The 12,325-nt window shown below is 35.5% G+C and overlaps 1 protein-coding gene across 2 annotated transcripts; it reads left to right on the top strand.

Annotated features, from left to right (window-relative positions):
• The first annotated feature begins 1,315 nt into the window (after positions 1 to 1,315).
• On the top strand, positions 1,316 to 11,616 carry LOC107858578 (caffeoylshikimate esterase). 2 transcript variants are annotated; one of them, XM_016703307.2, is made up of 9 exons: positions 1,316 to 1,480; positions 1,558 to 1,739; positions 4,102 to 4,131; positions 5,336 to 5,462; positions 5,552 to 5,698; positions 9,917 to 10,047; positions 10,134 to 10,271; positions 10,733 to 10,831; positions 11,178 to 11,616. In XM_016703307.2, the coding sequence occupies exons 1-9, from the start codon at positions 1,435 to 1,437 to the stop codon at positions 11,388 to 11,390; spliced, it is 1,113 nt and encodes a 370-aa protein (XP_016558793.1). In that variant the 5' UTR covers positions 1,316 to 1,434; the 3' UTR covers positions 11,391 to 11,616. The 2 variants fall into 2 exon arrangements, with proteins under 2 accessions (XP_016558793.1, XP_047262453.1); XM_047406497.1 differs by lacking the exon at positions 1,316 to 1,480 and having other exon boundaries at positions 1,600 to 1,739; positions 4,088 to 4,131.
• Positions 11,617 to 12,325: the final 709 nt, after the last annotated feature.

Below are 12,325 nucleotides of genomic sequence, written 5' to 3'. Positions count from 1 at the left end.
ATTATACTCAACTACGGTTTTAAAATCTTGAAACCGAAGGTGTATCCAATCATATTTAGCTTTCGATAATACCGTCAATTTTATGTGGTGATATCGATCCTTCAAGTTGGTCTATAATTCAAGTGGATCTTTCACAGTTAAATATTCAGTTTTTAATCCTTCGTGGAGATGATGACGAAGAAAAATCATAGCTTTTGCCTTATCTTGACTTGATGCGTTATTTTCTTGTTTGATAGTATCCCGAAGACCTCTAGCGTCAAGGTGAATTTCAACATCAAGGGCCCATGATAAATAATTCTTTCTGGTAATGTCGAGTGCCACAAACTCAAGTTTCGATAAATTTGACATAGTGAAACTATCATAAAAAGATTAATAAGTTAGATATAATGATATTTTCAAGAATAAAATAATCATCTCAAATAAATTTAAATAGAATCATATATTGTTAATAGATTATTATCAAAAGTTGGTTTCCTTTAGCAATTTATATTTTGTGTGTGTGTGTTTAGAATATCTGAAAACAAATAATTACGTAATAAATACGTACCTTATAAGGAATCTCGTGCTGATAACGTGTTGAGAATAAATATACTATAATAAACTAAAATGAAAATGAAGGAGAGAGATGTATAGATATAATAATATGATTTTATTTTTCTCTTGGTGTGAATTATAATGTAGTATGCCATACCCTTTTATAGGCAATTTGTTACTTGGGATAGTGATATTGCTACAATGGTGTGTATGTAATATGCTAATGATATTTTGCTTGGGGTAGTGATATTTCTACAATAATGTGGGTATTATGTGGATGGTATATTACTTGGAATAGTGATATTATAATAGTCTGTAGTATGTAAATGACATCCAGCTTATTTACAATAGATTAATCTTTATTAACTTGTTAAGATTAATCTTTATTAGACTTGTTAAACAAAAAATCTGTTCACACTCAGTAATGTGTAAAACAATCAATCGAAAAGAATTTAAGAGAGAGAAAGAAACAAAATACTACGAAATTCAAACATCAACGTTAGTGTTCCTTTCCGTTTATAGTTGAGGTCCATATTCATTTGTCAACTTCCGAACAGGTTAAATTATTATTCTTCCTAATAAATGTGTCATAATTTAAAGTTCAAATATTTATAAATCAACTTTTATCATAATTTTTATATATATATTTTAAATATTTTAATTTATTAACTATTAGACTTTATAATTTATGTAATTTTAAATATATAAATTTTATTTTCAAATATTTTAATGCCTAAATTCTCGATAAAACTTAAAGTATTTGACTTTTTAAATCCAATCATGACTGATTAATTGAGATGGAGGAAGTACCATCTGTAGCAGTAACGTGGACTCATCAAATTAGAGAGTACCAAAAAAGAATTATTAAACGAATTGTATTAAATCACTATTATTAATGCTATGGCCTTGAAGCCTAGCAAGTTTTTTAGAAGGCATTCATTCGATGGTACGTCCAATTTTCTTCTTTTTCTTTCTTCAATTTTCTCCATTGGATTTTCTCAAGCTTTTTTTTTCCCTTTTAAGCATTGATAACCAGGAAATCCAATTGTGTGAGAAGTGAAGTAGCAGTAATGGTGAAGTTTGAAGGAATAAGTGAGGAATTGCATAAGATAATAGATGCTGATATGGACAAAGTGGAAGCAAGGCGTCGTGCTAGGGATGCTTTTAAGGATATTCAGTTGTCAATTGATCATTGTTTGTTTAAGGTATTGTAATTGCAGTGTGTACTGAATGAATGCATTTCTTTTTAATAATTTTTTAAGTAGATTGAAAAATGTTATTGATAATTTTAATAGGAAAAAAAAAGATTCATTCTACATCTCCGGAGGTAGTGGTATGGACTGCATACATCTTACCCTTCCCAGACCTCACTATGTGGAAATACACTGGGTTTGTTGTTGTTGTTGTTGTAGTATTGTAAGGTTGAAAGTTTGGATTTTTATTGTATCTGACTGAGGAGTTTAGGATTGAGGCGTAGTTATTTATCAAGAAAAAGTTATGTGATTGGGATTGAGATTTAGTTGACTGATTGATTGATTAATTGAAGGGAGTCTAGGTGCAATTCGTAAAGTTGTTGCCATGTGATGAGGAGGTCGCGAGTTCGAGCTGATGACATTTCACAAATGCAGGGTAAGACTGCGTACAATAGACCTTGTAGTCTAGCCCTTCCTCGGACCTCACACATAGCCGGAGCTTAGTTGCACTGCCGGTCTGCCCCTTTTTGATTGATTAATTGACTGAACAGATTGTCTTAGGACTCATAGATTGATTATTGACAACCTAGTTTTGCTTAAGGTCAACTTCATAGGGATTGATCTAATAGTGTAGAATCTAAAATCTTGCTATGTAGACTGCAAATCCTGCTTAAATTTTCCCTCCTTTTCTTGCTAGGATTGTATAACTAGCGTGGTGGTTTGTAGATAGTGAGTTCAGAGGGATAATAACTGTTTCCAATGCCCCTTTACACTTGCATATTCTTCTGGGAATATGTGAAGCATCTACAAATAGGTCATCTCGAAGGGAAGGGATTTAAGTTGTTCACTATTCATTCAATGCATAAGTTCAAGGGCATAACAAGACTGACCTATCCCTATTGCTGTCATTAGTAGGTTAAAAACAGCAGTTAAGCATTTTACTTATTGAAATAAAAACAGCAGTACTGCATTTATTCCTAATCTACGGCCACAAAAATTAAAGCTTTGCAAACTCAAAAACACAGTTAAGTAAATTGCCTTAACCAAGTTTACTATCTGGTGGAAATCTAATGGTTTCTGCTCTATTTCCTGTTTCAATTCTTAAAATAATGAAAGGACACTTGTTTTTGATGTATCTTGAGGAATGGTATCATTTGTGTTATAAAAAAATTGTTTATGTATGTGCAACCTAGTTATGACAGTTGAGGCTTTCTAGCCACTTCTTCAACTTTCTCATTTTTCTGAGACTGTGGATATTGCTCATGAGGAACTGAATCCTTTTAGAAAGTGCCATGTATGGTTTCTGGAAAGATATAGCTAGACTGACGAAGTATTGATAGGTGATTAGTGTTGGAAAAATAATCTTATATTTCAAACAAAATATTTCTTCAACTTTGTAACATTCCCTCATTTATAACTAAACATTGATTACCCATTTATCACCTTATATTTGCAGCATATTCTTTACAAATCATTATGAGCCATTAATCATTTTTCCGTTTCATTCTGTTAGCAAGAATCCCATTGAATATACCATTAATTTACTCTTCTAATATGAACTCATTAGTGAAGCAATGAGAATCTTAGGTTAGTGGAACGGTCCAGTCAGAACCCATCCTCAATGTGCCATCTTTTATCTATATATACACTTGCGCAATTCTTTGGAGGGGATATACACTAAGAGAAATTCTTCTTCCATATTTTACTATGTTGGGTTTTCTTTTTGTTGATCTTTGTTAGATTCTGGCTCCTAGTTATATACTAGAAAAGCTTGTTGAATCTTAGGGGATACACCTATACCGGGTGAAATATCCTTAAGGACTATATTTGACATGCCTCAAGCTACAAGAATTCCAACAAATGTTCGTGATGGAGGATTTTCCGTAAGAATTTACTTAGATAGGACATAGCATTGTTTCAGCTTAACGAGGACATGACCTTAGATAAAAGGGTGTGGAAGACACGGATTAGGGTAGAGGGTTAGTAAGTAGCTATGCATTGTCTTACGGTCCGTCAATATTAGTAGTTGTAGTATTAATCTTGTAGTTTCTTGTCCTTCAGTTTCAGTTACTGTCGGTTGTTTCTTGTATCTTGATTATTGCATTGTTTTGTTGTAGTTTCCATTCTAGTACTATCTGCTATTTTTGTTACTTTTTGTTGTTTCTTGTACTTCCGTTACTTCTTTTACATGACTGCTTTGAACTGTTTTTCTTGAGCTGAGTGCCTATCGTAAACATCCTCTCTACTCTGAGGTAGAGGTATGGTCTGCGTATATTCTACCCTCCCCAAATCCCACTTTGTGGGACTACACTAGGTATGTTGTTGTTGTTATTGTTTGTATTGATTTAATGATTGCTTAGTTGCTTTCATGCAGATGCCACATGCTAGATTGAAGATGAAGGAGGTAAACCATTGCTCTTACATCCTCATTTTCCGGTCTTGTTGAAAATTCAAGTTATTCTTGAAGCATCCTATTTCTTTGCTAAACAAAATGGTCTCTTGTGTAATTACTTCTGTGTGTACTTTCCTGCAAAGGGAGATTATGAACTTGCCTTCTTTTCATTTTTTCTCTTTAAATTCTAAAGGAGCCAATATCACATCTCATAGTTACTTCAATGTCCTTTCTAGCGCCGCAAGATTTTTCATTGTCTGTAATGATATCTTTAAGACTTTAATTTCTATAATCTATCTTAAAATTGGACGTTGTGATGAAAAAATCTTATAAAATTCCGAATTAGAATACAACAAAATATAGCCATCTTTCTTCTCTAATAGTCACAAGGGATTTATTTTTTCTAAGATTATTACCATGCTTGGAAAACATTAGCTATAGCCTTACCGAAAATGTAGCAGTAATTGTGGGGCATCAATTTGGCTGGTTGTGTCTATTTTTTTATGACTGGAGAGAAACTTGTGATGCTTCCAGCAAAAGCATAGGAATACTGAGATAATCACAAGACAAATTGTACAACAAGTTTGGTGCAGAAGAATGAATATTAATTTCAGGACATCAAATAAAACTTGATTTCCAAAGATTTGACTAATTTAAGGGAGATCAATCACTTTAAGTGTAGTTATTCTGTCATGTGAATGAAATATTTATCGCTCCACAAATTTAAAGGGGAAAGAAGAGAATAACTCTGGAAAGATCTGTTTTGGTTAATGAGTTCTAATTTTTGTGAAACAAATTGAATGAAGGTGGTAGTTATCTCAATATTTTCAAAATGGAATACAACAACAAACCCAATAAATTCCCACATCGTGGGGTCTGGGGAGGGTAGAGTGTACGCAGTCCATACCACTACCTCTAAAGAGGTAGAGAGGCTGTTTCCGATAGACACGCGGCTCAAGACAGAATTAGAAGCACGATCCTCATTTTCAAAAATGGAATGAAAGTGTAATTTGAGAAAGATGACTTAATTCACCGTGAATCATGCACAATGACTGGATATTGTCTTCCCTTTCCTAGTAGTGCCGAGCAACGTGAGAAGAGTCTTCTCTGTAAGTATATGGTTCACTTGTAGCAACCTATATTAGCATTTTGGTTTAATATTCATGATTTGTTATGTGTTTTACCTTACATTATTCTGTGAAATTTGGTGGCACAGTCGTATGAGGTTAATTCTCGAGGACTGGAAATCTTCTCCAAAAGTTGGCTTCCAGAGACAAGTCCCCCCAAAGCCATGGTATACTTCTGTCATGGTTATGGTGATACATGCACATTTTTTATTGAAGGTTTGTGGTTGGCAAACACGTTTTGAGTTTCAGACTAGTATTTCAAAGGAGATTGTTCATTTGTTCCTGAAACTTATCTTCCTTTATAGGCATTGCAAGAAAATTAGCATCGTCTGGCTATGGAGTATTTTCCATGGATTATCCTGGATTTGGTCTTTCAGAAGGTCTTCATGGCTATATACCAAGTTTTGACAAGTTAGTCGATGATGTCATTGAGCATTACTCGAAAGCGAAAGGTACAATCTGTCTCAGTGAACTTAACTATCATCTTTATCATCTAGTGGATTCTTTTGATAGGTCCGAAACTCTGTCAAATCTGGAAACCAGAAATAATACTTAAAGAAAAGATATACCAACTAAAGAATAACAAAATCTGATGAATGCAAAAGCTAAGCTTTGAAGGCATGAAGAAACAAAAGATAAGATTTCAATCAAACACCCATTGTGAAGAGACTATCCTATTGAGCTAAGCAATGCATAAGCATATTCCTGCTTTTATTTTCAAGTAGATAGCTCCGCTGAGATGGTTTGCATCAGGGCTGATAATGATATGTTGATTCATCTAAGCCCGGTAACTTTGGCTCATACCCTATATGTGTTAAACTAAATTAGCATAAAAATAGATTTCAAATCCAGTAACTTAAGTGGACTATGGTAGAATCCCGAATAAAGTTCAAGTCCTAATTCCGTCTTTGTAGGACATCAGCCTATTGAGTGATCCATGCACTATGATAATCCCACCTTTTTCTTCTCAATTTCAGCAAAAAGAATACAAGGAGAGACAATGGGCAAGAGAACTATTCAAAAAATGCATGTTGTGATTTTGTTCCTTGTAGAATGAAACAAAGGCCTCTGAGTTTGACAGTCTATGCAACTGTGCCACAAACTAAAAGATCATGCCTGTTACTGTTCCAAAGAAAATTTGAACTCACAGATCCATAATTCATTTATTAAGTTGGAGTATAACTCGCGGTTCTAAGTTCCCTCATCCTTCTTCATTTTTGTCCAGAAATGTTGATGACCAGGGCATTAAATGATGAACCGCGAAGCCCCGTTTGATCTGCTTCCTTTACAAGATGATATAAAAAGCTCATTGTGGGCAACAAAATTTTATTAAATTGAAATCCGTACGAAATTCGGATTATGTTAAGTACAAAATAGATTAGTTCCAAATAAATATTGCGGATTAATATAATTGGATTAATTATTCAAGTCTAAACATGTATGGGTTTGAATAAAGTCCAATCTTTATTGGACTAGTTCATTAATTTGGGCTACAAATGATGAGCCCACTTTACTAAGCCCAAAATATTGTCATATTCTAGAGGCCCAAAGGAGTGCCACGTGTCAAATGACGTGGCATGTCAAGTCAAGTGAAGGAGCCAATAGGACCATGCCACATGTCAAAATGATGCAGCAGGCCTAGTGAAATCAAAATCCCATAAAAGGCGCCACATCACTTGAATTTGATTGGTCTGAGGAAGTCCATTCATGACTCTTCTCTTTCCACAACTATAAATAGGGGTCTCATAATTTAGAAAAGGAACCCGAGAACTCTAACAAGAAGCAAGAGAAAGCTCGTGGATCAAATGCCACAATTTCTCTACAGAGCTCAAGCATTCAAATCAAGTTCATCAAGATTCAAGATCAAGATCGCAATATTCAAGAACAAGCTCAAAAACCCTTGAATTCAAGCACAAGTCAAGATCAAGTTCATCAAATCAACAAATCAAGTCCAAATTCAAGATCAAGCTTTAAATTCTTGAATTTATATTTGAAAAGACGAATCAGAGGATTCATAGAGATTGTATATTCATAGAGATTGTAACACTCACATATTGAAATCAATAAACGATTGTTGCAATATTTTTTTGTCTCAATTTTATTTTTCGGTCTCGAAATTTTGTTGTCCAACAAAAATTGGCACTCCCAATGGAAACAAATCTGCCCTTCATCTCCTCTAATAAATCAGATCTGCAAATCTGTAGCCGGCATAAAGATGGAAGCTCTATGAGTACTTCAATACTCGTCATCAAGTCTACATTTCGACAAGCTTTGAAGTAGGGGCATTTGTAGACATCGAAATCTTGTAGAACTCTACAAGAAGAATTCAAATTCTGTTAGAGTTCTTGATATTTGTAGACACTGAAATTTTGTGGACTCTACAAGAAGAGTTCAATTTTTGTTAATAGTTCTTGTCGGGTTACTTTACCCTAAATCTAGGTTGGTGGCTACTCTACTCTAAACCCTAAATTGCGCCTATATAAAGGGGCAAATATCACTTAAAGAGGCATCTCAAAAGTTCTAATGAATTCTTGGGATATTCATAAAGGGATCAAAACCCTCTCTTCTTGATAATCAAATACATCAAGAAGATCCACAAACACACCAATTACGGAGAAAATCCATATCAAATTCAAATATTCCTATATTCGAGAAATACGCAACTAACGGCCCTCGAATTACGGAGAAATTCATATCAAATCCAAATATTCCTACGTTCGAGAAATACGCCACTAACGGCTCTCAAATTACGGAGAAATTCATATCAAGTCCAAATATGCCTGCCTTCGATAAATACGCTACTAACGACCCTTGAATTACAGAGAAAATCAAGAGAGAAGAATCAAGGGAGGAACAAATTTGTACCCATAACGTTTATCAATAAAATTCTTGTTTCCTCATATTTTATTTGTGATTACAATTTATTTCTGTCACTGTAAAAATTTGTTGGAAACACTCATATCAGGAAAGTCTTTATGCCAAATTTGACCTTGATTAACTTAGTAATTGAAGCACATCATTAGGATGCTCCTCCTTTCGTTATTTAATTTTGAAGCAATTATATTGTGGAAAGTCCTGATACCAAAATTCAACTTCCTGGTCTTTGTGATTTTGAGAGGGTTCATGAAATCTCCATTGCTCTGATTGATTTGGTATTTAAAGCAATAATCCATTAGAAAGAATGCTACTCTTATACCTCCTTCAGTCCTTTTATTAATTTTTTTTTCTTTGTAAAAAGGGACTCGGAGAGGCTTTAGAAGTTCTGTCCTCATGATTTTGGATAGTGAAAAGTGGTTTAATTTCTTCTCGCAGATAAGGGTAGAAGGCTAGTGTGAGTGTGTGTAGCCGGGTTCGTAACCCTAGGACTGTGTAGGTAGGTGTCGTTGGTATGTGAGGGTATGTTATTACTAGGTGGGGGGCCTATTTCTTATTTCTTAGTTCCTATTTTCTTATTTAGTGTTGCTTTTATTTCTCGTATTTTTATTTTTTCTCTGGTTTCATTTCTATTATTTCTTATTCCTGTTTTTTCCGTTGTGTCATCCATCCTCCTTGTTTATTAGTCTTTATCTTGAGCCGGGGGTCTATCGGAAACAACCTCTACTTCTTTGGAGTTAGCGGTATGGACTGCGTACATCTTACCCTCCCCAGACCCCACTTTGTGAGAATACACTGGATTTGTTGTTGTTGTTGTCCAAGAGTAATTGTACATCTCATGATTGGCACTAGTAGGTTCACAATTCAAACTGGATGACATTGTTGCTCATGTTTTCTTAGCTTTTAGGTTTTGATTGAAGGATATATTGTTATCATCGTTGTATTCCTTCCACATTCTATGCTTAGGGTATGAAGAAGTCTGTCATGTACACCAATTATTTACTTCTCCCTTCTTATCTTATATTTCTGCACCTGCTTTGACCCTAACTATGGAATTTAGGAGCAAGATTGAAAATATAGTTAGAAATAAGAGGGCCCAAATTGGACAGTGGCCAAGCCACAATCACTGAAGGAGATTCAACTGAATCCCTTTTATCAAAAAATTGTAGTATGCATCTATTTAAATTATCTTTTTTATAGCGCATATTTATAGATTGTTGAATCCCCTAAACAAAAGAGAGCATTTTTTTGAAGCACCTTAAGGAAAGCGAGAATTATATCGAGAAAACCTAGAAAGGAGCGTAAGAAAACTCTTTGGTAATAGTGGGAGAACTTGTTTGGTAGTTGAATGAAACTAAATTAGTGTCAGTCATTTGAGTTGATCGTATTAGCAGGGGCTTTGAACATTGGGCATGTTGACAGCTGACCTTGTTAGAACTTGGTCACCATTAGTCAAGTTGAACCATTATGATGTGCCATCTGCTGGGGCAACCGGATAGTGAAATAGAATAGATTCATCTTTCATATCAGGGGAGTTAGATTTTTAGGTATACCATATTCAGGGCGTTGCTTATTTCTGGAGATGGGGGAATAAAGTGTTACAGCACAGGTTTCGTCCTACATTGGACAAAAACATAAAACATAGTCTGTATTGACCAAGTTCTTAAATTTTGTGTCTCCATGTATGTATTATACCCAATAGAACTCTCTCCAGGCAAATGACGTCTAATATACATGTTGATATCGTGACATCTTATTTACTGAAAAAGAAACTGACAATTAAATGCTGGCTGCAGAAAATCCAGAGATATGTAACCTACCAAGCTTCCTATTTGGGCAATCAATGGGTGGAGCAGTAGCTCTGAAAGTGCACATGAAGCAACCCGATGAATGGACAGGCGCTGTTCTTCTCGCACCGATGTGCAAAGTAAGCCTCTGGAGATTTTTCTCATTTCTAAATGATGCTTATTGTCTCAGATCCATAGTTTTGGGTGATGACTGTTTGTCGTACAGATTGCAGATGACATGGTTCCACCATGGTTAGTCACACAACTTCTAGTGGGCATAGCTAAATTTCTTCCAAAGCAAAAGCTAGTTCCGCAGCAGGATCTAGCAGAGTTAGCATTCAGAGATGTGAAGAAGAGAGAACAGGTATGCGGTCTTTTTATTCTGTAACAGCTCAGGATGGAAAGAATGATAGATAGGGGATATTAGAGGTTAGTAGTGCTAGGATCGTTTAGGAATTTAGCGTTACCATGAGCCTTGGAGTAACCAGTAAAGTTGCTACCATGTGACCAGGAGGTCACGGGTTCAAGCCTTGGAAATAGCCTCCGGTAGAAATGCAAGGTAAGGCTGCGTACAATACACCCTTGTGGTGGAGCCCTTCCCCGGACCCTGCGCATAGCGGGAGCTTTAGTGCACCGGGCTCCTTTTTTTTAATTATCCATCTCTCACCTGAAACATGTTTTTGCACAAGGACATGTTAAATAGCTTCCAATCAGAATTACTTGATTTATTGAACATAATATAACACTTAACCGCTTCAAAATGTATGGATCTCGTGTGGTTTCATGTTATAATGTACTCTCTACTCTGTTTTCTTCTGCATGCAGGCTGCTTATAATGTCATTGCTTACAAGCACAAACCTCGTCTACGAACTGCACTGGAGTTGCTGAATACTACCCAAGAGATAGAGAAACAACTAGATAAGGTGTCACATGTTTTCATTCTTTTCTGTTTGTCTTGTTATAGATTATCACCATGCTTACTGTTTATTACTGATTGGACCTTGTTCCTTTGCCTGCCAGTAAATTTTAACTGGAAACTTGAAATTCTAAGAGAATACTTATGGCAACATTTGCTTATGCTAGATTTTCAAATGTACCTCATTTGATCACTTTTCACTGCTCTTTATCCGTGTGATCATGTGATGTTTGTTTAACTTGGGTTTTACCTGTTCCATGGAAGCATTAACCGTCACCACTCCAGGGTTATTACTTTTTCTAACTTGGCAAGAAATATAATTAATAAGTACTGACATTTTTACAATTTTGTAGGTCTCTCTGCCATTGCTAATATTGCATGGAGAGAATGATCGTGTGACCGATCCATCCATCAGCCAAGCATTGTACGAGAAGGCAAGTAGTTCAGACAAGAAACTGATCCTTTATAAGGATGCTTATCATGCTTTGCTCGAGGGCGAGCCAGATGAGATAATACTTAGAGTTCTTGGTGACATAATTTCTTGGTTGGATGAGCATACTTCCTAGTTGGTTGTTCAATTCTTTTTTTCTTTTTTCGTTCTGCCCATTTTTTCATGGTGAGGGTCAAGTCATTTTCATCGTGCACAAATAAAAAGAAAAAGATCTGTTGGCCCTTCATCACCCCTTTATATTCTTTTTTTCCTTTTTTTCTTTGTAAAGAACCAATATTGAAGATTTGAATGTGTTGTATGTAATAAAAAGCAATGCATCGTTGCATTTAAATAATCTGAAACTGAGGCTTCTGTCACGAGTTTATGTGCATCTGCAGATGATTCTCTGTAGAAAGAAATCAACTAATGCATATTTGATTGAACGGGAAGGGCCAAGGTCAACTTTAGTCATGTAACATCCTAAATAGTTCAAATGTATCTCTCGATGTGCTTATAAACAATAAACACTAAGATTCTCTCTAAAGACAGACCCCCCTTAGAAAAATATGACACGACTACTGACCAAACCACCGTGACTCACTCCCAAAAACCGCCGGAACCACTGGATCCACCCGACCTCGGAATCCATATGGAGGAAGATGTTCCAACGAAATAGTCCTTAATGGAAATCCTAACGGACAAGAGAGCAGAAATGAACTGCTCCTACTAAGAGGAAAGACAACAAATAACCTTCCAGAGGAAGAAAAACAAAGATTATACTTTCCATGGAGGCAATCGGTAATTGTCAAATTGATTGGGAAACAAACTGAAAGAGCTTTAAGAAACGAACTGACAGAGCTTTGGAAACCAACTGAAAAGCTCATCCTAATCGATTTGTGATGGGAATTTTATATAGCGAAGTTCTCGCAGCAAGAGAATAAGCAAAGGGCACTACACGATGGGTCATGGTTTATAATTGGGGTTTTTCTCTCTGTACAATAATTGGCGACAAACTTTACTCTGCAAGAATCCACGATTACACACAGTGCAATCTAGATGAGACTTCCACAA

Source organism: Capsicum annuum, chromosome 2 (assembly GCF_002878395.1).
Source record: "Capsicum annuum cultivar UCD-10X-F1 chromosome 2, UCD10Xv1.1, whole genome shotgun sequence".
NCBI lineage: Eukaryota > Viridiplantae > Streptophyta > Magnoliopsida > Solanales > Solanaceae > Capsicum > Capsicum annuum.
This window is presented reverse-complemented; position numbering and strand designations above follow the sequence as displayed.

What these genes read in the sequence shown, in the direction of transcription:
- LOC107858578 (XM_016703307.2), top strand. Translation starts at nt 1,435, where the DNA reads ATGGCCTTGAAGCCTAGCAAGTTTTTTAGAAGGCATTCATTCGATG. An exon ending in GCATTACTCGAAAGCGAAAG is followed by an intron (nt 5,699 to 9,916) that starts GTACAATCTGTC and finishes TGCTGGCTGCAG; the next exon opens with AAAATCCAGAGATATGTAAC. An exon ending in ATGTGAAGAAGAGAGAACAG is followed by an intron (nt 10,272 to 10,732) that starts GTATGCGGTCTT and finishes TTCTGCATGCAG; the next exon opens with GCTGCTTATAATGTCATTGC.